At 37.0% G+C, this 24,969-nt stretch overlaps 1 protein-coding gene across 11 annotated transcripts in view; it reads left to right on the forward strand.

Annotated features, from left to right (window-relative positions):
- RGS7 (regulator of G protein signaling 7) overlaps positions 1-24,969 on the forward strand; it is a 243,181-nt gene that overhangs the window by 107,914 nt on the left and 110,298 nt on the right. For 6 of the 11 annotated variants that reach the window (XM_074351782.1, XM_074351784.1, XM_074351783.1 and 3 more), the window contains one exon: positions 10,625-10,721. The exons of 1 other annotated variant lie outside the window; for it this stretch is intronic. In XM_074351782.1, the coding sequence (XP_074207883.1) occupies positions 10,625-10,721 (97 nt within the window). Of the gene's footprint in view, positions 1-10,624; positions 10,722-22,261; positions 22,344-24,969 lie in introns of all 11 variants that reach the window. 4 more of the 11 variants (XM_010973356.3, XM_045509429.2, XM_045509428.2 and 1 more) reach the window with 1 other exon arrangement.

Genomic DNA, 24,969 nt, shown 5'->3' on the forward strand with positions numbered 1-24,969 from the left:
TATTTCCTGAACTCTGGACACCAAACATCAGAGCCTGCTGCTATGGTATCATGAATAGCCCCTTTCTTGCTGGATCCACTGTTTGTTTCTTTGTTTGTTTTGTTTGTCTAGTGAGAGACCACTCATTAGAATGGAAGACACTCTTATCACCCAAGAAATTCCAAGGGACTTAAGAACTCTATGTCAGGAACCAGGGTCAAAAATAAGATATTAGAACACAAGATGGTCTTAGTGCTCTTATCACTTAGGAAATTAAAAGGGTTTTAGGAGTTCTGTCCCAGGAATCAGGGACAGACACCGATATATATGTTTTTTATTATTCTGTAATTATGCTTTACAAACATGCTGCACATGCCATTAGCTTTGCCCTCCCCCCCCCCAAAAAAAAAGATTCATACAAATTCCTGTATATATAAAATGTGGAGTAAGATTTTTTTCTCCTGTGTAACTGGTTCCTTTTGCATCCTGGCTACCTTTTTCTACCCTTAGTAACTCTGCCACTATGCTTCCCTTCACCTGGATTCTGTTTTCCACTCAGACTACTGTGTGTCACTTAAGTTACAGTGTGTCATATTTTACCTTCCTTCTTTGCGATGCTAGGTAATTACCTGTGGCTAATCAATATATGTTCACTGCTTGGCTTGTATCTCTGTTGTTGCCTTGACAACATATGTATCATACAGCCTGTGATACCCTACTTTGTAGTGAGGAATGTTGGCCTACAGGACAAAAGTTCTGTGTCATGAAAGATGTATCCTGGCAAGGGTTTAAACATTCATAAAGGACCCTGAGATCTTTGGTGAGTGGATGCCTTTCGCATTTACGTCTGTTTCCTCAGTAGTTTGTATTTACGCTTGAGCACTTTCACTGGAAGAAATGGAATACTTTTAGGAACTGCATAAGTTAGTAGACATGAGTGGAGAAAAGGAATGATTTAATTACAGATTTTGTATGTACATTCAATAGTGTCTTCCTAGGGGTAAAACTTAGATATTTGCATCCATAGTGTTACACTATATATTTGCATAACATTCAAGGAAGCACTTTATAAATTATGGAAAATAAACAGTTTTGACTTTGAGACACTATTATAATGTGATTCCTTTTTGCACATAAGTGCATATATTGTAGGTCTAATTATACTCCTCATGTACCTTGTAGAACCGGGAGGGAAAATATAGTTGAGGAAAGGACTGTTCCTTCAAACCAGTATCAAAAAGTGATTACATTCTTAACTGTGTTAGACACACACACATAATACATGTAAGTAATATAATAATATATAGTTATAATATCACTATATTTGAACTATTTTTAAGGCAGTGCCCTGAGCTTTGGACAACAACAGAACAAAATTAGGGTACCAGGTTAGGATTTCTGGCCAAGGCAGTGGCTAGGGCAAGCCAAGCTAGATCATGGTGCTGAGTCTCCCATGACCTTCTGATGTCCACTTCCTCTGAGCTCCCTTCCAGGGGCACAGGTTCCAACCTGATCCCTTTTCTTCCCTTTCTATCCGATGAGGTGTGCATCTTTCTTACAGCCTTGGTTGTACTGGAGTACTTCTGCTGGTTTTCTGGTTAGTGAGACTTGTTCCACATGTGGGTGTATTTCTGATGTGTTCACAGGGGGAGGTGAGCTCCATGTCCTCCTATTCTGTCGTCTTGGTTGATCTACAGCATCCTTTTTTGACATACATACATCATGACATGATTATCCCAGTCAGTTTAGTAAACTTCTACCAGCCCATATAGATACAAAATGAAAGAAATAGAAAACATTTGTTCTTTATGATGAGAGCTCTTAGGATTTACTCTCTAACAACTTTCAAATATAATCATACGGCAGTTTTAATTATATTTATTTGTGTTGTATACCACATCTGTAGTTCTTATTTTTCTTGCAACTGGAAGTTTGTACCTTTTGATTGCTTTCATTCAATTCCCCCTCTCCCCTTATCCTCTGGTAACCACAAATCTGATCTCTTTTTCTATGAGTTTGTTTGCTTTTGAAATATGATTGCCCTATAACCCTATTAGTTCCTGCCACACAACATAGTGATTTGTTATTAGCATACATTTCAAAAAGATCACCATGATAAATCTAGTTACGATACGTCACTGTACAAAAATACTACATAGTTATTGACTATGTGCCCCACACTGCACATTTCATACTGTGACTCATGTATTTTGCAACTGGAAGTGTGTACCTCTTAATTCTCGCACATATTTTTTTCCCTCCCCCTGCCCTGGCATTCACCACTTGGCTCTCTGTATCTATAATTCTATTTCTGTTTTGTTCTATTTGTTTGTTTTGTTTTTTTAGATTCCACTTGTAAGTGAAATTATACCTGACATTCGTGTTTTAACTATAAAATAATAGACACAAGCTATCTGGCAATAAGTAAGTCAAACTTATTTTATTTTATTTTATTTTATTTTATTTTATTTTATTTTATTTTATTTTATTTTATTTCATGAAACTGTTGAGTATTGCTGTCAGGAAGAAGGCAGACAAGAGTCCTGGTTTCCTTTGCATGAGAATTTAGTTTTCATGGGGAACACAAAATTGTAGGGTACAGAAAAGAAACAGTTATTGGATGAGGAGTTACACATTTGCATGTCTAGGTTTGGACGTGTTCTGCTTAGGAATTTTTTATAAACTAAGTTATTATGTATCCTAATTTCTCTCTTAAGTGTAGAGTAGACTGAGTGAATAGTTGCACTAAACCCTGTGCAGAGAGCTTTCTTTCATAGATAGATCAGTAAGAAGGAGGTGATTTTTGACAAATCCTCATCTCCAGGTGAATCAGAAAAGTCACATTGAATTTTTCCTTATTTAGAGTTAACTATTCAGTGGGTTGGAAAGGTCAATATGGCTGTACAAATGCTTTTGAAAAATAAAATCAATTTTAGCTTTGTAGTGCCTTGAATTGGCAGCACTAGCAGAGGAAGAGAAGAGTTAAGGGAGAGATTCTTTTTCCTTTTTCCTTCTACAATTTACTCATCAATCTCAAGATAATTCTAAGAAATTAAAATTTAAAAAATCAAGCCATGAAATAAGTAAACCAAGGAATGTCACACGGAGAAAAAGGTCAGTTTCAGCAGGAGCAAAAATCAGTTTAAAACTTTGAAAACCATGAAACATGAGGCAAATAGCCAAATCATCATGTCTTTATTTTTAGTGTGTGCATCTGAAGTAGATAAACCTCCATCATTGGCATGATTGTGCTTTTGTCTTTTTAAAGTGCTTTTGCCTTACCTTTAGGTTATAATCCTTTAAAAACTTTTTTTTTAATGGGAGTCACAGACAGGGTATTAATTCTTACTCTAAGCAGGCTGGATTAACCTAGGCTAAGCAGTAATCATATATATGGTGGTGGTGACTGCAGGTCGTTATTTTGATCATTCTTACTAAAACAACACTGAAATCGTTCCAAAGATATCTCTGAGCATCCATTTTACAACAGAAGTTATAATAAATTATTTAAGTACTATATACTGATATCACATCATTAAAAATAGATATTTTTAGCCCTTCTGCCCACACTTAATCCAAAACCCTCCTGTTTCCTCTCAGTGGAAGCAGAACACAGTTTTCTGCTCATGACTCCAAACATAGCACTCCACGCACTCACAGTTAGGTCCGTCGGGAACAGCGCTGGCAACCAGGATTTTCTGAGAATATATAGCCCTGACTGCCTAAGGGATCCATTTTATGTAATAAATTAACTCCTCTCCTGTGCCTTCAGAATGCCCCAAGTCCACTACCAAACTGGAGGGAATTAAGGCAATCACTAACATATTCTGAAAGGCTTTAATTCTCTTAAGAATCCCCATTGGGAAGGGAAGCTGGACTTCATTTGGCATTGTCCTCTGAGTTTTTATAAAAGAATAGTCCAGTCCAGGGAAACCTGTACATCAGTAAAACCACTGGACAAGCCTCTTTTTCTAGTCCCTTCCAAGGATTTCACACCTCCGTCTCTTCGGCCCTGGAAAGAATGTTCAGATTCTAGGTCTTCAAGAACACAGATGGGCAAAGAGCCACCTGGTGCTTCCAGGTTGGGAAACAGTACATCACGGATGCACACAGATGTCTTGTTTCCCTAACTCAGAAAGTTTGCCGTGTTTTTCTACCTTGATCAATGCCGCAGGGACATTTCTTTACATTTTTTATTTGATGCATCTTCCCTTCTGGTCTTGAATCTCTTGACTATTTTCTGTATCTGAAGCCCCACTGATAGTGATGGGACTCAGAGAATTAACCTGACACTTACAGCTCTAACCAGAGTAAGGGGACAGAAAGGACAAAAAAAGTTAGTATGACATTAATCCAAAGGATCAGCTCTTACTATCTTAACTTCTTGTTACTTTACTACACTGTAATGCTTAATCTTCTGAAATCAGGATTCAGCTCCACTTAAGAAGATCCCGGGACATATGCTCAGTGACTTAAGGGCAATATTCATAATGGTACCTGATAGTTTTTGAAACAGTTAATATATAATAATATTATTATTACATATATAATAATATATTATTATTGATATACACTATTTATATATTAATGTATAATGATATATATTATTTCTTCTTTGAACATGCGAGATCAGTAACATCTCCATTTAATGAATTAAGGTCACAAAGGCTTTAAAAAGGCAACTTCCTCAGGATTTTTTAAATAATATGCCACCTAGCTAAATAATTAAACTTAGCCTCCTTTTATTTCACACTTGGCCTGGACTTGACAGACTGCTTTACTGTCTCTAGACACACTGCTAACACTGGAACTTTGTATGTTCACATTTATTGTGATGGAATGGGCTGCCTTTTTGCCTCTTTTGTTCAGTTGCACTGTTCCTTCATTGTTTTCACGTTATCCCAAGTGTCGTTACGAACACTTTGGGATGATAAGAGACCCCGTAAGGACTTTTAGAACATTCTTTAGGAATCTCTGTAGATTCTTGAAAATATCGATTAAGTCTAACTATTCTATTGTGTCATTTGGTATCTCCGTTGCCTTACTGATTTTCTGTCTGGAAGAGCTGTCCAGTGATGTTAGTGGAATGTTAAAATCTCCAACTATTATTGCATTTCCCCAGTTTTTCCCTGTATATCTGTTAGTGTTTGTTTTATATATTTAGGTGCTCCTATATTGGGTTGCATATATGTTAATGAGTGTAATATCCTCTTCTTGTATGTCTCCTTTTATCATTATATAGTGCCCTTTTTTATCTTTCTTGATGGACTTTGTTTTAAAGTCTATTTTGTCTGATGTGAGTATTGCTACCCCTGCTTTCTTGTCATTTCCATTTGCATGAAATACTTTTTCCATTCACTCACTCTCAATCTATGTGTATCCTTTCCCCTAATGTGGATCTCCTGAAGCAGCATATTGTAGGCTCTTGTTTTTATTATCCAACTACCACTCTGTGTCTTTTGATTGGCATTTAGTATTTTGACATTTATGGTAATTATTGATAGATGTGTGTTTATTGCCATGTTTAAATCTTGTTTTCGGTTGACTTTCTATTTCTTTTTTGTTCCTTTCCTTCTCTTCTGGGTTTTGGTTTTTCCTTCTGTTGTTTGATAATTTTCTTTTGTATTAGCTTGATTTTTCTTTTTTGTTTTTGTGACTCTGTTGTGTGCTTTTTGTGTGTGGTCAGCCTGTTTTTCAAGCATGCTAATTCTTACTGTGTCTATTTGCTTTAGCCTGGTTATCATATAGACTCAAACACATCCTAGAAGGAATGAAAAAAATCTCCATTTTCTTGCTCTCCTTTCCAACATTTTATGATTTTGATGTCCTCTTTTACATCTTCATGATTATTCTTTTACTATTCATTATGGTTATTGCATTTCCAGCTGGAGTTTTCTCTTTTCTATAGCTTCCTGTTTCTTTTCTCTTTGTAGACCTTTCAGTATTTATTTTAGGACAGTTTTAGTATTGCTGTATTCTTCTAGTTTTTGCTCGTCTGAGAAATTCTCTCTCTCTCCTTCTATTCTAAAGGATGGTCTTGCTGGGTAGAGTAGCCTAGGATGCAGGTTTTTGTCTTTCAGCGCTTTGAAGATCTTGCCACTCCCTTCTGGCCAGCAACGTTTCTGTAGAGAAATTAACTGATAGCCTTATGGGGGTTCCTTTGTAACTAACTCTTTGTTTTTCTCTTGTGTCCTTTAGAATCTTCTCTTTAACTTTGGTCATTTTAATTATAATATGTCTTGGTGTAGGTCTGTTTGGGTTCATCTTGTTTGGGACAGAATGTGCTTCCTGTACTTAGCTGTCTGCTTCCATCTTTAGGTTTGGGATGCTTTCAGTCCTTTTTTCTCCAAATATATTTTCAATCCCCTTTTCTCTTTCTTCTCCTTCTGTGACCCTTATTATACGTAGATTGGCACACTGTATATTATTCTATGAGTCCCTTATATTGTTTTCATTTGTTTCTCTGTCTGCTGTTCTGATTGGGTGATTTTCATTATCCCATGTCTAAATCAACTATTTGTTTTTCTGCATTATTTAGTCTGCAGTTGACTGCAGCTTGACTTTTATCTCTGCAATTGAGTTTTCTGATTTTATTGGCTTCTCCTTATATTTTCTAATTCTTTTTTTATAGTATTCCGCATGTCTGTTGATAACCTGTTTTATTTCTTTCAGTGCTTTTATCACCTCCTTTTTGAACTCAGGATCTGGTACACTGTCAAGGTCTATTTCATTGTTCATTTTTTTCAGGGGACTTCTCTTGTTCTTTTAACTGGGTGTCGTTCCTCAGCTTCTTCGTTTTACTTGTATTTCTCTGACTGTATTAATTTAGGAGTAACGGTTATCTACAGTTCCTGAAGGGCTGCTTTTTATTATTATTATGTGGGAGCCTCCCTGTGTAGATTGAGCCTGTCCTTAATTTTTGTTGGGAGGGCTGTTTTTACTACAGACGTTGTGATGACTTCTTCCTTTAGTGAGACTGTGTTAAAATGCATGCCAGGCAGAAAGCCCCTTGGCATTTCTTCTTGGTCCTTCCTTGTAAATCTCAGAGGATTAGTAAATCCAGGGCATGTTCTGCATTCCCTGCCCTCTTCTCTCACTCAAAATAATGACTATCTTTAGATATTTTGTTTTTTGGGTATTCACTGATGATTACTTTACTTTAAGAGAATGGCTTGTTTATCTTTGCTAAATGCTGGAGGTTGCTGAATTTGAAGTTAATTCCAGAAGCTAAAGTAAAAGGTGATCACATCTGAAATCACATACCTGCATCAGTGAGAAAGTTAGCAAAAAAGACTTTTCACTCATTAGGAATTCTGGTCTCTCCTGAGAGAGGGCTGGTGATGAAATTCCTGACTCTGTCTACCAGAGTTATAATGAAGTGTGACTAATTTTAAAAGAAGGTGAACAATTTAGTCCATTAGCACTGAATTTAAAAGACAAAAAAAAAAAAAAGGTCATTTTTAGGCAGACTAGTTTAATTGCTGATGACCACTGGCAATTTTGTAGAATGTTTACATACAGTATTTTATAACCCCCAAATGCGTAACAACAGATGTTTGAATAGAAGACCGTTTGTGAACAAAGTTGATGACCAGGATGGGAATGGGTTTGAGAATCACTGAAGAGGAGGCTTTCAGAGAGGTTAAAATTGGAACTGGGGGCAGAAGGAGAAGAAGGATTTCATACAGTTTATCATTCTAAGCTGGAGTCTTGCTCAGTCCCATCCACTGTTGTGTTATCCTATGCTCAGCGTCTCCTCACCTTCAGAAACAGGCTCGTGAGAAGGAAAACATATTCTGACCCTTTAGAACTCAATGTCATCCTTATGAAAGATAGATAGATAGATAGATAGATAGATAGATAGATAGACAGATACATACATACATACATACATACATACATACATACATACATACATGTCTTCTTTTGGAATGCTTGAGATATATGAGTCCTTGGCCTTAAATTAAATTGTCCCAAAGAGGTTTAGTATTTATTAGAGTTACTTTTTTAGTCTCTTGCTATCTAGTTTGCTCTTTAATTTGTCTGCTTTTAGCATTCTCCTCATAATTTTCTGTTGCTTATAGTGGGAAAGCAGATAATCACGCATGTCAACACCTGTTTATTATAAAAATAGACTCTGAGTCAATGCTTAAGGGAGTTTCAGTAAATAAGAATGATGTGTTTTTTATATGTGGACTTTGTGACTGATTTGAGCTTTTAGAAACTAGATTTTTTTTGGTCTGTCTTTATATTGTTTTGTTTGTTTGCTCATTCTATGTTATGATAAGGTTAATGTATAAATCATATCTGAACTAAGAGGAAAATGTGGAAATTATGGCTCAGGAAAATTGAAGATTTTAAAATACAACCACAGAGGTCACTTTCAATTTCCAGATTCCTAACCTTGCTCCTTTGGGATCCAACAAACTGAGAGGTGGACCTTAATTCAGCACCCAAGCAGAGGTGATGATTGCTACATCGCGGGGTGCTGAGGTGATTAAAGTGGGAATCAGAGAGGTTTCTGTGTTCATCTAAGCTGGCCTGATTCAAACCATTAAGCTGATAATACAAGGGTTTATGGGCTGATACTCGGCAAGGCAAAGCAGCTTACTCCTCATTTCTGGACAGTGTGTCAGGTGAATGAAGGACAAATAGCAACAAAACAAAAAGTCGTAAGAGCGTATCTATTTTTATGTTTCTGTACTTATTCCATGTAAAGATTTGAATATTGTTGGGGTCTTTTGGGGAGTCTGATTTATAAATAAAAAAAAGATTTTCTTTTCTACCTGAATTCTGAACCAGTTGAAAATCACAGTTGAAGAGTAAAGCATCACAGTATCACTTTGGTTGCTGATAAAGCTATTGTATTAAAGAGCGTGTGAACATAGGAGACTTAATCCTGAAACCCAGTCCTTAACAGACTATGTACCCACTGGATGGTAGATTTGGATATGGGCTTCCCTACAGGGAAAGGATGAGCACTGCAGGCCAAGTTCTCATTCCCAACTCTTCTACCTACGAAGTCAGACAAGCTCCACAGAGTAGAGTGAGTTAGGGAACAGAGAGAGCCAGGAGAATTGGCTAATGGTGTTCCCTCCCCATGGAGAAGAAACACGAGGAGTGGAGAATGAGCACCCCTAGGTACCAGAGGTGTGTGTAGACATCTGAAGTCCAGTGTTTATTGTCTGTCTATGGATGGTACTTTATATATGCTGTGTCACTTAATTAAAACACTTTACCCCAGCCCAGCCCCAACCCAACCCTACAAACATTGTAGGAGAGTTATTATAAACATGATTATCACCATATCACCATGAGGAAATGAAGCCTTAGAGGAGTTACTTAGCTTGCTCAAGTAACATGAAAGATAATGAGAAGATCTGAGAGTCAGATGCAAACCTGTTTTACTCTGGAATCTATTATTCCCACATCCAAGTTTCTCATGTCAATAAATCTGAAAATACTTATCCAGGCACATAAGATTTCTTAACTGAAAATCGTTCTGAAGCTGTGTTGATAGGAATTTGATAATTCTTTGATACAACATTTAGACTAATTTAGACTAATTTTAAAGACTTTTTACTTAGAAATCATTTTAGATTTACAGAAAAGATGTGAAAATACTGCAGAGAATTCCCTCATGCCCTTTACTCAGCTTCCCCTAAGCAGCATCTTATATGATTATAGCATAATTTTAAAAAACGGGAAATCAACTATTAACTAAACTACAAACCTTATTCAAATTTCACCATTGTTTTCAATATTGACTGAATTTTTTGAGGGCAGTAACTGTGTTATATTCATTTTCAAATACATAGTGCCCACTATAAGTCTGGTCTAGAGTCAGTCATCAGTAACTCTTTGTGGGATGAGTAAATGAATGAACAGATTTTGAGCTTCATACTACACCTTGTATATGTGTGTATGTGCATGCCAAAAGTTTGGAAGCACACACTGAAGTCTGAAGTTACGATCTGAATGAATGTTATTCAGTGCTGCATTTCACATTAGACTTGGTAAAGCACAGCCCTCTGACACAGAAAAATTGTCAAAAGCCACAGAGAATGTACTGATTGGACTGAATTGGAAGATACTAAGTGGGCAGAAGGCTACAGTATGACATTCATTTTATTACTTGTGTGCAGGCATGTACATTTCACACCTCACTTCAGTAAATGTCTGGGCAAGAGGAGCAGCAGTTGCTGGCAATCAGCCTTGTATTTCTGGACAGGTTATGGAAAATCATAGAAACTCTCTTGTTTGAAGAGGAAATCCAAACCAGTGCTTTTAAGTCTTCTATTTTCTTTTGCGCTGAGTTCAGTAGAGATAGCATTAAAGAGGTATGAATCTTGCTATGACAATGGTTTCTGATCATGTATAATCAAAGAATGTGAAGCCAGGAAAGGAGCAATATTCCAAGCACCGAATTCTAAAGCTTAATGGACGCTAAAATAGCCACTCTTCTTTCTGTTTTTCCCATCATCTTTTAACCAAACTGAAAATATTAATGTGACAAAGTGCAAAAAGACAAGAATATGACATCATTCTTAGGCAAAACTAGTATACAAAATTATTGTGAGAACTGATTTTTTTCCCAAAAATTCAACTTTTAAAAAGTTTTAATTATTTTATTATTGTTATTTAGATGGAAGACGTCATAGCACGCATGCAAGATGAAAAAAATGGAATTCCTATTCGTACTGTCAAAAGCTTTCTTTCCAAGATACCTAGCGTCTTCTCTGGTAAGTTTGCGTTCAGTGTAACATTATTTTCTCCAGCATTTTTCACATAATTATTTAAAATTTATTCTAGCCATTTACTGTGGAAATTCTCCATAACTCATTATTCAGTAATTACTTACAAAAACTCATGTCATGTTCAACATCATGTTGGATACTTGAATTGATAGTAAAACAAAGTAAAACAGCAAAACAGATCATGACCCTATCCAAAGTTAGTTACAAAGGCAGAAGAGAAACCAAGAAAAATGGAGAGAGAGAGAAATGTGTTTTATTTATAAAGTAGACATTACAGAACTTTTCAAAACATTGAGTAAACTACAGCCATTAAAATTGATGTTTTAAACATAATTTTTAGGCCAAAATGCTGCTGTGTGATTCCACTTATATTAATTCAAAACAGGAATGAACACAGTTATAAAACTTATAAAATAAAATCTATGGGAAGGTTAACAGAAATTTCAGGATACAAATATATGTACATATATGCATGATTGGGACGTTGCGCTGTACACCAGAAACTGACACATTGTAACTGACAGTACTTCAGTTAAAAAAAATCCTCCCCCCACAAAAAACAAACAAACAAACAAAAAAACAAAGACAGATGAACAAATGTGAAATAACAGAACATGATATTAAAATAAAGGTGTATGAAACAATGTCATGTAGATTATACATAGAAATTAAGAGGGTGACAAAAATCAATGCTGGAGAGGGTGTAGAGAAAAGGGAACCCTCCTACCCTGCTGGTAGGAATGTAGTTTGGTGCAACCATTATGGAAAACAGTATGGAATATCCTTAAAAAAACTGAAAATAGACTTACCCTATGATCCAGCAATCCCACTCCTGGTAATCTATCTGGGAAAAACTCTTAATTTGATAAGATACATGCACTTCAAAGTTCATAGCAGCACTGTTTACAGTAGCCAAGACATGGAAACAACCTAAATGCCCATCAACAGATGACTGGATAAAGAAGATGTGATACACGCACACACACACACACAATCTTCAGCCATAAAAAATAACGCCATTTGCAGCAACATGGATGGACCTGGAGATTGTCATACTAAGTGAAGTAAGACAGAAAGAGAAAGAAAAATACCATATGATAGCACTTATATGTAGAATCTGAAAAATGACATAAATGAACTCATTTACAAAACAGAAACAGATTCACAGACATAGAAAACAAACTTATGGTTACCAGAGGGGGAAGGTGGGGGTGGAGGGATAAATTGGGAGTTTAGCATTTGCAGATACTACCTACTATACATAAAACAGGTAAACAACAAGGTTCTACTGTATAGCACAGGGAACTATATTCAATACCTTGTAATAACTTATAATGAAAAAGATATGAAGAGGAACATATATATGAAACACTATGCTGTACACCAGAAATTATACGACATTGTAAACTGACTATACTTCAATAAAAAGAAAATGAAAAAAAAAAGAAATATGGAAATCCCATAGACTTGATTGAAAGCGATTAGAGAAACCCTAGAGAAAACGGATAGTCACAAGTTAGAAGTCTGTGCTCTGGCTGCAGGAGACAGTGAATGACCAAGCTCTGGGGACTTGGGTGTGCTGGGGCCATGGCTGGCAGGCTTAGAGAAGAGACAGATAGACCAGAGCCTTAGCAGTGGGTAAGGAGGCTGGTGCTGAGCATGTGGAGGGGACAGTGCTTGATGGGGTTCATGAACAAGAGTTGTGTGGTGCTTCCTTGTGAACAGGGATCAAAAGAAGATGAATGAGCAGGAGGACTTTGGCCTTGGTAAGATGGTAATAATTAGGACCAGAACACAGATAAGCAGGTCCAGATGTTGGTGTTTAATAGCTGCATTGCTCTCAGATGAGAGAGAGCAAGGGAGCAGATGAGAGCTGCAGCAGAATGACATTTTGCTCTAACAAAATGTGTTCTCTTTTTTCCTGTTACTGTCTTTCAAGTCCACTTTGTTCCAGTTTCTTGTTTTTCCTCGATGATGCCCTGCATTTTCCCACATCTGGGATTTTATCTTTTCCTTCCTCAGTATCCCTCTTCCAGACTTCCAGGTCATTCTGATTGTTAAATTCTGCCCATTCTTCAACAGAGAGCATTTTGAAGAAAACTGTCCTGAACTGTTTTTCCTCTGTGCTCTCAAAACACTTGTTGTTATTTGGCCTCTTTGATAGCAGTTATTATGCTCCGTCTTGTCTTGTAGCCAGTTGTGTATAAGTCCTATGTCCCTGAGTAAATATTGAGCTCCTTGCCATCAATAAATCAGAGAATTAACTTCACGTCTAAACACAAATCTGAGAACTACTCATACTTTGTTGACCAATGAAAAAGAGAACTTATCTCCTTAAAATACTTCAATACGGGTTTGTAACTGAAATGCATTTGGAATCCAAGCGAATAAATTTACTAAATTGCTCATCTGAACTGGGAACTGTGGTCAACTCAATAGTGCTTAGCCTATTCAAAGGCACTCCAATTCGGGGATTTTTATGACAACGTACATCAACAAAAATGGCTGAACATGAAAGATTTGTCCGTCACATTAAGCTGAGCTTTACGCTCGAGTTTCTGTTCTGATGGTAAATCTAGTTCTTCAAGTAACAGTTCCTCATGCACTTCCAGCACAGTTCCAATCTGCATCATATTGGAAGAATTCTTGATTGGCAGTGTTAAGATCTTCATTAAAAATAAGGTTGGACACACAGATTGAGATTGAGCCATGAAGTGCCTGATACTGTTTTAACATTTATTAATGTGAAACAGCGATGGTAGTTGTGAAATAAAAACAGTATCATTGGCATTTTTAATATTATTGTATTTAGTTTCTAATTATCATTCAGTGTTTCCTGGAAACTTTCAGGAGCTCTCTGCTTCACAGGTTCAGTTAGGTGCTCTGCTGTAGATTTAATTTGTGTGTCTGGCATTATGTCTAGTAGTTTCCCAATCTCTTTGTGTTAAGATCCCCAAATTATAATGATCTGGATCCCCATCTACTTTACTGTCAGTTTTTGGTCTTTTTTAGTAATTTTCCTTTCCTGATATTTCTTGTGGTGATTTGGGCTCAATTCCTGTGGTCTTTTGTGGAAGGACTTGCTACCCACTGCTTGCTCTCCTGCCTCTTTCTGCTTCTCCTTTCTCTCTCTCATGTTCTCCTGCAGAGCTGCTAATGAAACAAGAGATCTACTAGCTTTATTAATTTTACTAAAATCGGAATCCAATTGTGATGAGTGATGTCATGGGTGAGAGGAGGGTAGTGCGATTGTTGGGGAAAGGAGGCTGTTTTGTTGTATGTAGACCATCCTACAAGGGAAAAATCTTTAATCTCTAGATTTAAGAACGGTTAAGTTAGCGCTTTCAGGGTGCCCATGTATGCTCCCTAAAGCCGTGATGCACAGAGCGTGATCCATGAACTGATCCTATCAGCATCACCTGGAAATTTATTAGAAATGCAGTATCTGGGCCCACTTCAGACCTGCTAGTTCAGAACCTCACTTTTAACGCCAGAGTTTAAGAGGGCTGCCTTAAGCAGGGCAGCAGGGCTGGACTGGATTCCAGGCCAGCACTTGTGTTTTCCTGGGTGCCGCGGCCAACCTGCTTGCACAGAGCTTTCTATTCCCCTTCAAGGGCTCTGATTATTTTTTCTGCAGTCTGGCCTCAATCGAGCCCGCCCCAGTTTATCTGTTGTTTGTTTGTTTGGTTGGTTGGTTTGGTTTTGTTTGCTTGTGGTTGGGAGAAGGGATTAGAAAGAAGAATCTAGCTCCTTCTAGTTCCTTTACTCCAAGCCAAGAGCCTCCTCAACCCCTAAGATCGAGGGATGTTAACAGTTATGTGGAGGGATGGAAATTATCCAGCTCCACCAGGCTGCACCCTTGCATAATATGTATGTCGTGGTGGCCAAGTAATGCTCACATCGACCTCAGGTGGAAACAGCTGTATTGAGAAAGTGATGATGTAATTCCATCCTCTCTCAGCACCTGAGATCCAAGCCCAGAATCAGGTCAAAGAATCCTGTTACATAGATAATACAACTAATGGTAGTTTGGGATTTGGCAATTTTTTGTTTGTTTATTTCCCCCATCTTCTGATAAATAGCTTCTTCCAGCTAAACAACCAAGACTTCTCTAATTATTTTGATTTTGGAATTGTGCATTTCACCTCCTGTTTTTTATGGTCCAAACATCAGAGAAAAAAATCTTTGGATGAACACTCCATGCTGATTGTTGAACTGTGAAACAAGAGATGACCTTGGGTAGGACAGTGTCCAATCACAGCATTGCTTTTCCCCAGAATTGCCTTCTCAGCTTCTGAGGTAGCTTAGGAGGTTGCAATGGTGTTATATGACTGGACCCCCTCAGGTTCAAGGGATGAAATCAGTGGTGGGTATTTGAATGTTCTCATATTCTGGACATTCAATATTTCATTTATTCTAGATTGTGGTGAAATAAACCTTCACCTATTGGATGAGTTTACTTTTCTTCAACGGAATGACTGGGAAGTTACTGTATTTCCAGATTAGCCGCAGCAGGAAATAAACCAGAACGCTCTTCTCAGCTCATTGTAAATAGTGTAGGTTTTCATTAAACTTGAATTGTGCCATCCTTGTGAAGCAGCCCACTGAGATCAAATAAGTCTGCAAGACTGCCTCTTGGCAGCTAGCAAATAAAAGTGTCCCTATCAAATCAGATTATTAAATGGGTTTGAAAATTGAACTTACTAAACTAACTCTCAGGAGCCAAAAAGGCTGGTGCCTGTTCCAAATCAGAAATTAATTGGGGGTTCCTAGTCAGCCATTCCTGCATTTCATATATTTCTGTCTTTTGTCTTTTATTAGCTTTGGAAGGTTCCCCATCACAGCACATTGATACTTAAGGAGTTGCATCTTTTTGCTGCTCTTTTGCAACTTAATTCCATTCTTCATCAGAATTGGTCACTTTTAACATGCTCTCATCCAAATGGCTTGCTGCCAATTGGCAAGAGCAATATTTGTAGTTAGAAGAGTTACCTAATACTGCCTATTCTGTGTGGGTTTGGCTAACCTCATGTCTTTTTTTAAACTACTTTATTGAGAAATGACTAACATAAAAAGCTATACATGTTTAATACATTCAACTTGACGAGTTTGGAAGTATAAACAGGTTAAACCTTCACCAATATCTATGACATAAACATATCCATCATCTCCTAAAGTTTCCTCTCGCTCTCTTTATTTATTTACTTACTTACTTACTTACTTACGGTAAGAACATTTAACGTTAAGAGCTTCCCTTCTAGCAAATTTTAAAGTATGCAATACAGTATTGTTAACTATAAGCACTGTGCTGTACAGATCTCTATAACTTACTCATTTTGTATAACTGAGAGTTTGTACCCTTTGACTAATATGTCCCACTTCACTATCACCCCAGCCCTTGGTAACCACTATTCTACTCTCTGATTTTATGAGTTTGACTAATTTTTAGATCCCTCGTATGCATGGTATCATACAATATTTGTCCTTCTGTGTCTGTCTTCTCTCACTTAGCATAGTGTCCTCCAGGCTCACCCACGTCACAAAAGGCAGGGTTTCCTGCTTTTTTAAAGCTAAATAGTATTCCATCAGCCTCAAATCATAGGCTCAGGAAAACATCTTTAAATCCATTCAGACCATTTTTTTCCTGTCTGTTCTTTTTTTTTTTTTTTAACATTTTTATTGAGTTGTAATCATTTTACAATGTTGTGTCAAATTCCAGTGTAGAGCACAATTTTTCAGTTATACATGAACATATATATATTCATTGTCACATTCCCTCTGTTCTATCCTTACTCTTAGTAAGTTTGATAATAAAGGAGGCCCTAACCAGTGATGTGTTGAGTTACTCCACTTGCATAGAAATAGGAATTATTATATTTCATATTACTGGATGTGGGATCGTTACTCATACATTATTGTTGTTTTGGTCCTCTAATTGGGTACACAGTTCTCTTTGATGCCTTGTTGTTTTCAGGCATGTGTATGAAAACTGCACAGTATATATGAGCTTAAAATTTAAGTTGCCTTTAAATGAAATAATTTGAATATGTCCTGCCTCTTAGCTTTTATTCTTCTAAGGGTTGTGTGAATATTTGTTAGTGTCATGGAGAAATGATCTATGTAGACTTAAACTTATCTTGTGGGTAGCTGCACAGGTAAGAAGAAAAAGGAGAAAGCATGGTTATATGGACTGGCTCAATGCAAGTTTTAATAAGTACATATTTTGCATTGAAAAGTTTTTGAGAACAGTTTTCAAAGTGCCTTATGATTTAAACCTGTTACATCTGAAGTCAGCTTAAAGATAATAAGAGTAAGTAATGTGGAATATTTTTCTGGGGAGACTGTAAGACTATGTAGGTAATCCTAAGATGCTTCTGAGAGTCTAAGATGCTCTTTTCTGAAGCTGACATCTTGCTGTGAAATATTTTTCATCTACCATTGGAATGGCTCGCATGGATTCTTTAGAAATCCAGAGAGAAATAGATTACTTTTGAAAACAATTGTAATATTTTTTGGCAGGAATCATGCTTGTAATATTTTGCTTTCATAATATCCCATAGATAATTCAAGAATCCAAAGGGGAAATTTATGAGCAGTACATAAGGAAGAACAGAAAGTATCGGTAGTTCTTAAAGTTCAATTCTGAAAAAATAAATTCTTGGAGAAAACAAGAAATGTTGACTATATTTGCAAGCAACATGAACATTTGCAAAAAGCCAGTCCTTTTTTTGTCCTCTTCTTGACACAACTCTCCAACAAAGTGACAGAGCAACTGGCATCTAGTAACTACACAGTCAGCCACGCTGAGGAACAGGAAGGGAAACTCAGTTGTCACATAACCAAATATATATTTAAATTATCTTTGCTTTGCGTGATTCTTCACCGCATCTTGGTTGTCACTCTCATTGTAAAATAGCACCATGAAGTGATTAGAAATAGTAGAGAATTCTAATGTCAGCCAGTTGAACTCTCTGGCATATGTTCTAGATAATTATTTTTCTATAGATAAAGACTACTGGGGAAATGATAAGTTTAGCTATGTCTTGGACTCTCACCATATTTATAGACAAATGGCTTATTTTAAATTGTAGTTAAATCAATTTGATGTGACCAAGATGAAAAGCAAGCTCTTATTTTTACCGGAATGTTAAAAGAGACAATAACAATTGAGAATATTTGAATGCTTTGATTTCAGCTTTAGCTTTCGTTACAGTTCGTCACGCAAACTCAGCCCAGGAACTGTTTTCTCTTTCAGGGTAACTGTAAATGGTGGTGCCATTTCCCTGGAGTACTTTTTGGACATCTGAATTTGCTATTTTGTATTTTAAGTGAATATTATATTAAGTGATTTTGTCCTCCACTCCAAATAACGCCATTCTAGAGAGGGGAAATTCTGTCCACATCCATAAATAAGTCTATCAAAGTCTACAAATAGGAATCCTCTCTGACTACCAGATGTGTTGGTTTTCTGGAGTAGTTCGATTACCTTTCACTCAGAACATGGTGGCTTCTCCCTCTGATGTTCAGCTAGAGCCAAGACTCTTTCCAACACAACAGAATCACTTTATTGTTGTATGAACAACAGCTGTAAGTAAATCTCTGGAGATGAACTGTTCTGTGTAAGTTATGAACAGAACTCAAGAGCAAATCATTAACAATGGCCAAAACATAATTTGCTGGACAAAAATCATTATGCCTAAAAAAAACAGATTTCTGTTCTTAAGGAGCTTTCTGGAAAAGACTCTAAGAACCATGATGAATGTCTAGTTCTCTCATCCCTACCCAGGAATCTGACAGGATTCATGGTTAAACACAGGGTGAAGGCACAACCATATAGCCAAGATTCTGTGAAGAAATATTGAACCTCACTAGTATTGTAATTTATTTTTAGGGTTTTGGGGGGAAAGAACAATTGATGTATATATTATTTAATATTTCCAAAAACCACTCTTACATTTTTACAAAAAGGAACTGTGCATGGCAATGTTGGGACCATTTTGGCATGGTTAAGGAACAGTATAAAAGGCAGAAAACAGAGTGTGGCCATAAACAAACAACTGTCTGTAAGTCTGAGGAATCCCAGCTGGTGTTGAATTTTATCTTATTATCTTTAAGCATCTGGACTCTTCAGATTTAGAGATGATGCCAAATTGTTCCAAAATGTAAAAATCTAAGCCATGAAAGAAAGAAAAATCCTGGATGAGAAAAACCAGCACATGTGAAGAACTTTCTGGAAATTTATCAAGAGGGAGAAAATTTAGCCATGTAGAAAGTAATACATTTATAAAAAAATAATGCAAAGTCAAGTCTGGGGCAAGTTTAGCATTAATAGTTAAGACTCATGAAAGGAACCAGAGGGTCACCAATAATCTAGTTCCCAAAGTTGCTGCTTCATTGTGTTCTTTTTACCGACAAAACCTGATGAGGTTTTTGTTTGTTTGTTTTTTGTTGTTTTGGGGAGGGGTGTAACTAGGTTTGTTTATTTATTTATTTACTTATTTATTCATTCATTCTTAGAGGAGGTACTGGGGATTGAACCCAGGACCTCATGCATGCTAAGCACACACTCTACCACTTGAGCTATACCCTCCTCCAATGAGGTCTTGACTAAGGCGTTGAGTATAAGATGGGAAGAAATTAGGCAGAAGTAGAAAAGTGTCCTACCCATATTTAGAACCATAGAAATATGAGCTCCTCGGAATTAGAGCTATTTCTGCCATTTTTAAAAAATCTAACCTCAAGGCTGACTTAACAGAGTTAGAAAAAATTTGATGAAGGAGCATCCCTTGAAAAGGCAGCTCTAGGACATAAAAGAGATGTTAGAAATCTGTGTAGCTTAGATAATGAAAGGTAGAAATTGTTACTGGTCATGTGTTAAAAGTATAAATAGTTTTACAGGGTTGGGTAGCTGTAGATAATGTGTACCCAAGAGATGAACAAGAAAAAATGGGCTATTTGGGCTTTATCTTTAACTTTTGATGTTGGTGCTACTGGGAAATTCAGTATTTCTGTGTGTGGCACATAGAAAGTGAGCAATAAATGGGAAAATTATTATAGTTAATACCAATAATATTATGACTTTTATTATCACCTTCAGAGGTCCTAATTAGGGCCAGACTTAGACGTTCTCTTTCTTCCCAGATAGGTCATCTGTTGCAAGACTATGAGTAATTACATGTGTCCAAGGCTCTGTAGCACACGGCACAAGGATTTTTAGTAGGTCCCCAAAAGGTATTTGTTGAATTCCTGTTACTTTCGTTAATAGATAAGTCATTCCTCTCATTTTCAAGGTACCTTATAGGTTTTAATACTCTTTAATGTGTCCTTAGATTTTATTCCTCATAAGTAACTGAACATATGAAATTGAGATCTTCTAGGGAGATAAACGCATGTTAATTGCTCTTTTCATATGGTGTCATTTGAACTTGAGATCATTACACATTGATACTGATTTTTTTCCTTAAATAAATCACATTTTGACTTTCTTAACTAATTTCTTCATTATCATGTCAGTGCCCAATGGATTGTGCCATCTGGACTATTACTGAAAGAATAAAATGGTGAAAGTCAGAGGCAATCTTGCAAATTTGTTTTGGGAGACTTAGCTGATGCAGACATATTAAATTTTCATTTTGTAGGAGTTATCAACTCTGGAAGTCCTCACCAATGTTGACTTTTCTTTAAAGCAACAGACCTGAAAACCTTAGTTGTGTTCATTGGTGAGTTATTTTCTAAAAATCGTAGAAATGATAGATTTCTAAAGAAAAACCTATCAAGTTGGAGCTTTACTTCTTTAATGCATTAGAACAGCTTTCTTTTGGAAGGAGAGCAGAATTGACTATGGAGATAGATACTTAGTTGGGGTGACACTAAAGCTTTAATTATCTCCAAGAATGAATAAATGTTAATGACTGCATTGCTGGTCTGGATTATTTTGTGAAATGATGAGTCAGTACACAGTGTTTGACTTAAATTATTTTGCTCTGCCTTTTTATCTTGATGGTACTACTTGGTTTTTCTTCATCTCTCTCTCTCTGTCTCTCTCTCTCTACATACTTGTGAGGCTCCCATTTTTCACCTCCTAGAAATTCTAGGATAAAGAACTGTCCTGTCCTTACCCCCATCCTATCCTTTTCACATCCCCAAGCCAGCACATACTAATCATTCCTTTCTTTGGGTTTTTCTAGCACTATGTCCTTCTTCATGGAATTTATTTTCCCTGACATTTTGTCCTCAACGAGCATGTGCTATGATTCCTTCTAGGGGCTGTAAGCAAGAATAGTTTCTCATTTCAATTTGTATCCTCGGGATATTCAGTGTCTAATGTAATGACTTCTCTTAGGACAGCTGATGTCCCAGGCATTCTGGTACATCCACAGCAAATTTCACTTCTTGATTCGTTGGCCGTGGAAAGAGCACTCAGTGTAATTATTTGCTCTGTTGGCCTCCACCACTGAGTGATGCTTTTATCTCAGTGGGGAGCACTAGAAAGATGGAAACTCTGCTTTGCTGTCTCTTACTGGATTTCAGGATGGAGACTCAGGATGGATTCCAGGGTCGAAAACACTCTCAATTTCAATTTTATTATTTGGTTTAAAGTGAATTTTTAGAACATGATACATTCCCATGTTCAGGTGTAAATATTCTTCAAAGCCTGTCTGGAATGGTGGAAAGAGTATATATATTCTGGTAGTAAAGAGACTTGGATTTTAGTCCTATTTCTCATATAACAAAGGAGAACGTTATGTGTTAAGTAACAGCTCAGCTCTGATGCATTTGAGAATATGAATGTTTTGGTCGTATCTGCTGCCATAGCAACTACCACCGTTTATTGAGAGCTTACAGTGTACTTGATATTCAGTAAATATTCACTTTTTAGGTGTCTTCTTTTATGTATAATCGTCCTTACAAAGATAAGTAAAGGAAAGTTCAGAGAAGTTAAATAACTTGCCCCAGGTGATAGTGTCAGTAACGTTCTAGGTATTTACACCATAAACACATTTCCTGCAAGTAATTTCACTACACAACTAACTGGCTGTACAGCCATTTTGCTTTAAAATTTAAAAATAACTGGTTGATTGACAGTTGTGGTCTTATTACCCTAGAAAATGATAGCATACCAGTCTTTGCAAATCCTTTGGTGAGCCAGTCCTCCCTCCTACCCGTCAGAATCAGATGTTTTCGAAGTTAAGCAAGTGTAAGAGACGAGTAGTAATTCCCAAGAGCCTTTGAGAACATTAATAATTGATTCTTTAGACAGTTTAGATACAACATCTTGTTCTCTCTTGCTGTCTTTCCCATATTTATCAAGTGTTAGAAGCTGGAGGCAAAAAAGAATCAAGTTCCTCCTATCCCCCGGCCCCTAAAGTGGTTACGTGATTCCTGATGAGTGTAAATTTCTTGAAAACGGTGAAAATTTTAACAGTATGTGGCTTACAGTAGCTCACCAAAGGATTTGCAAAAACTGATCTGTTATCATTTTCTAGTGTGATGTAACTGTCAATCATTTATTTTATCTTTTACAGCAAAATGGCCTCAGGCCAGTTAGTTGTACGGGAAACTGCTTGCAGGGAAGATGTTTACGGGAAAATAGCGGACACGTGTTAGGTAAGCTGTAGAGCTGACATTTGAATCTAGGTTAATCTAGTGTGTGTGTGTGTGTGTGTGTGTGTGTGTGTGTGTCTGTGTGTGTGTCTGTGTGTGTGTCTGTGTCTGTGTATATATACATATTAAGATAATAAATATCATTATATATAGTGTGATGTTACATTATATATATATATGTCTCATGATCTGATTCCACTAAATAATTTGAATTCTCCATCTTTCCTTTCTTCATTCTGCATTTAGTTTGAAAATGCCTCTTTTTATTTTACAAAGAAATCAGTCCAGTAAAAGACTTCTCAAGATAAGATGGGTAATAATCAAGGGATTTTTTTGGTGTTTGTTTTTTGGGGGTTTTCTTTTTTTTTTTTTTTCTGAGACTTGATTAGTTTACAAGCATTATAGTTCACTCATCATAGTACCTGGGTGTGTTATTTAGGAGATAAGTACAGTCAGTGATGGAGGAGAAAACAGCATTCTGAGCTGTCCTGAAGGAGAAGAGTGAGGTGGAAAGAAACAGAACAAAGCAGAGCACAAACAGGACAATGGCTGGAGGGCTAAACAGGGGACTAGGCTTATGTCAACTTCCCTGGGGACCCATCACTGCATTAGACACACTGGCCCACCTCGCATCCCTCCTTTCCACTGACTCTGAGCAGCGTCAGACCATGAGCAGGAACCAACCATGAACATTCCCAGAACTGTGGCACATCAGAATTCCACAGCAGTATGTCCATCACTTTACTCCACATACCACCAGGGTTATCACGTGACGTGATTTGCACATTTGTTCTTATAGATCACCACAGAACAGATTTGTATCCCAGTTAGCCACTTTGTCTCTTTCATTTATTCTTTGGGTCAGATGTCTACTAACTCATATCATTTGCATAACTTCTCAGATCTGTTTCCAGGGAAACAGTTGTGCTTTCTGTGCAAGTATAAGATTTTATGCTAACTCCCCTTTGTCACATTTTGTTACAAAGAGATATTTTGGGCCTTTCTTCCTCAGAGCAAATTTCATGTTAGGAGTCTTCCAGGTGCCATCTCTGGAAGGTACTGAGATTGTAAAGGACTGGATTGCCTGTGAAAGATCTGCTTTCTCTCTTTCTCTCCCTTAGCAAAGACTTGTTAATAAAAAGTTAATGAGTCCTCGGTATAAAAGCTTTGGTTTTTAAAGCTTTTTGCTGCCTGATATCTTTCTTAGACTAAGACTTAGAGAACCCAAAAAAGGAATTAAAAATAGGACTAACATTTTCTTTAAAAATTTAAGGATCTTCCTCTTTTGGATGAGAGGAAGGAGATTTCTTTAAATATTTGACTTTTCCCCCTTTCTGTTGTTGGCAGCCTTCAGATGTACACATCTCATTGAAGTCATTCCAGGCTGAAAGCCTTTATTATCAAATACCAGAAAGCTAAAAATAAGTATTCTACTCTTTCTCTAGAGGTTATTGAATGTTTCTCTTAACCTTTCTGGTCAGGTGGCCTTTTAGGAAGAGATAGATGTTAATGATTGCTGGGGGCAAATGTGGTGGAAGATCAGTAAATAATTCAAAAATAGCTGCACTCAAAACCACCCTTCAGTGCCAAGCAGTCTGGCTTGTTTCACAAGTTAAATAGTTTTGAAAAATGGTGTGCAGCCAAAAGCCCAAGGCCAGTGTTATGTTACACCAGTAGTAGCTATTGTATTTGATGGCTTCAAAGCCATCCTCCCTTTTCCTGGCACCATCTCCTTGGATTTCCTTTGGGTAACTATTTCACCCCACTCTCAGTCCAGGTGATTTGAGTGGGCCGAGTCAATCAGGATCAAGGGTGACAGGAGGTAATGTGACTCAGGCTTGGCAAATCAGAGACTCGTGGCCAGGAGTTTTGCTACAACCATTGGAGAAAGAGACCCTTTCTTTCGGCAGATTGTTAAGCTGGTAGGTGTAAACGTAAGGTGAAATTTGTCTGAAAGTGAAACCAGTATAGAGGAGAGCAGAGCCATAGAGCAGAGTGAAAATTGGTCTTGACAGCAACTTTTTGAGCACCTGGATCCAGCTGTACCTGAAGCTTTTCAGCTACTGAGTCAATAAATTCCCACTTTACTTAAATTAGTCTAAGCTAGGCTTCTGGTAATGAGTTCAGAATTATACATTCCTCTTAATTATCTTCAGTCCTCATCTTTTTCCAAGGGATTCTTTTGCAGCTGATGCCAAACTTAGTTATTTTCATTTTTTAGGGTGGGGAGAGGTTTCTTCTAAAGTTGCATGTTTTTATTTCTTTGGGTTGCTAAGCTAAAATAAATCATCATTCTTTCCCTCTTAAAATTAGAGCAAACGAAGACACAAAGACAGTCAATTTTTGTCTATTTTTGGCCTAGACTCGACTTGTCACAGTTGCAGAGATTTCAAAGAAAGAATATGACATTTATAAAGAATGTTAAAGGGTAAATTAATTTCACAGGGTATTGCCCATTAACTTCTTAATTATGTGACTATAGTCAGGTTTCTGTGGCTTTTTCTTCCTCCTAGAAAGAAGCCTGGTAATACATACTCTTGATCCTACTGCAGTTTTTCAGATTCACCCCTTTCTGAGGGAGTTTCATTACAGTATGGACCACGGGAAGTAAAAGCTGTGTTTTATTTAC

This window comes from Camelus bactrianus, chromosome 23 (assembly GCF_048773025.1).
Source record: "Camelus bactrianus isolate YW-2024 breed Bactrian camel chromosome 23, ASM4877302v1, whole genome shotgun sequence".
Lineage (NCBI taxonomy): Eukaryota > Metazoa > Chordata > Mammalia > Artiodactyla > Camelidae > Camelus > Camelus bactrianus.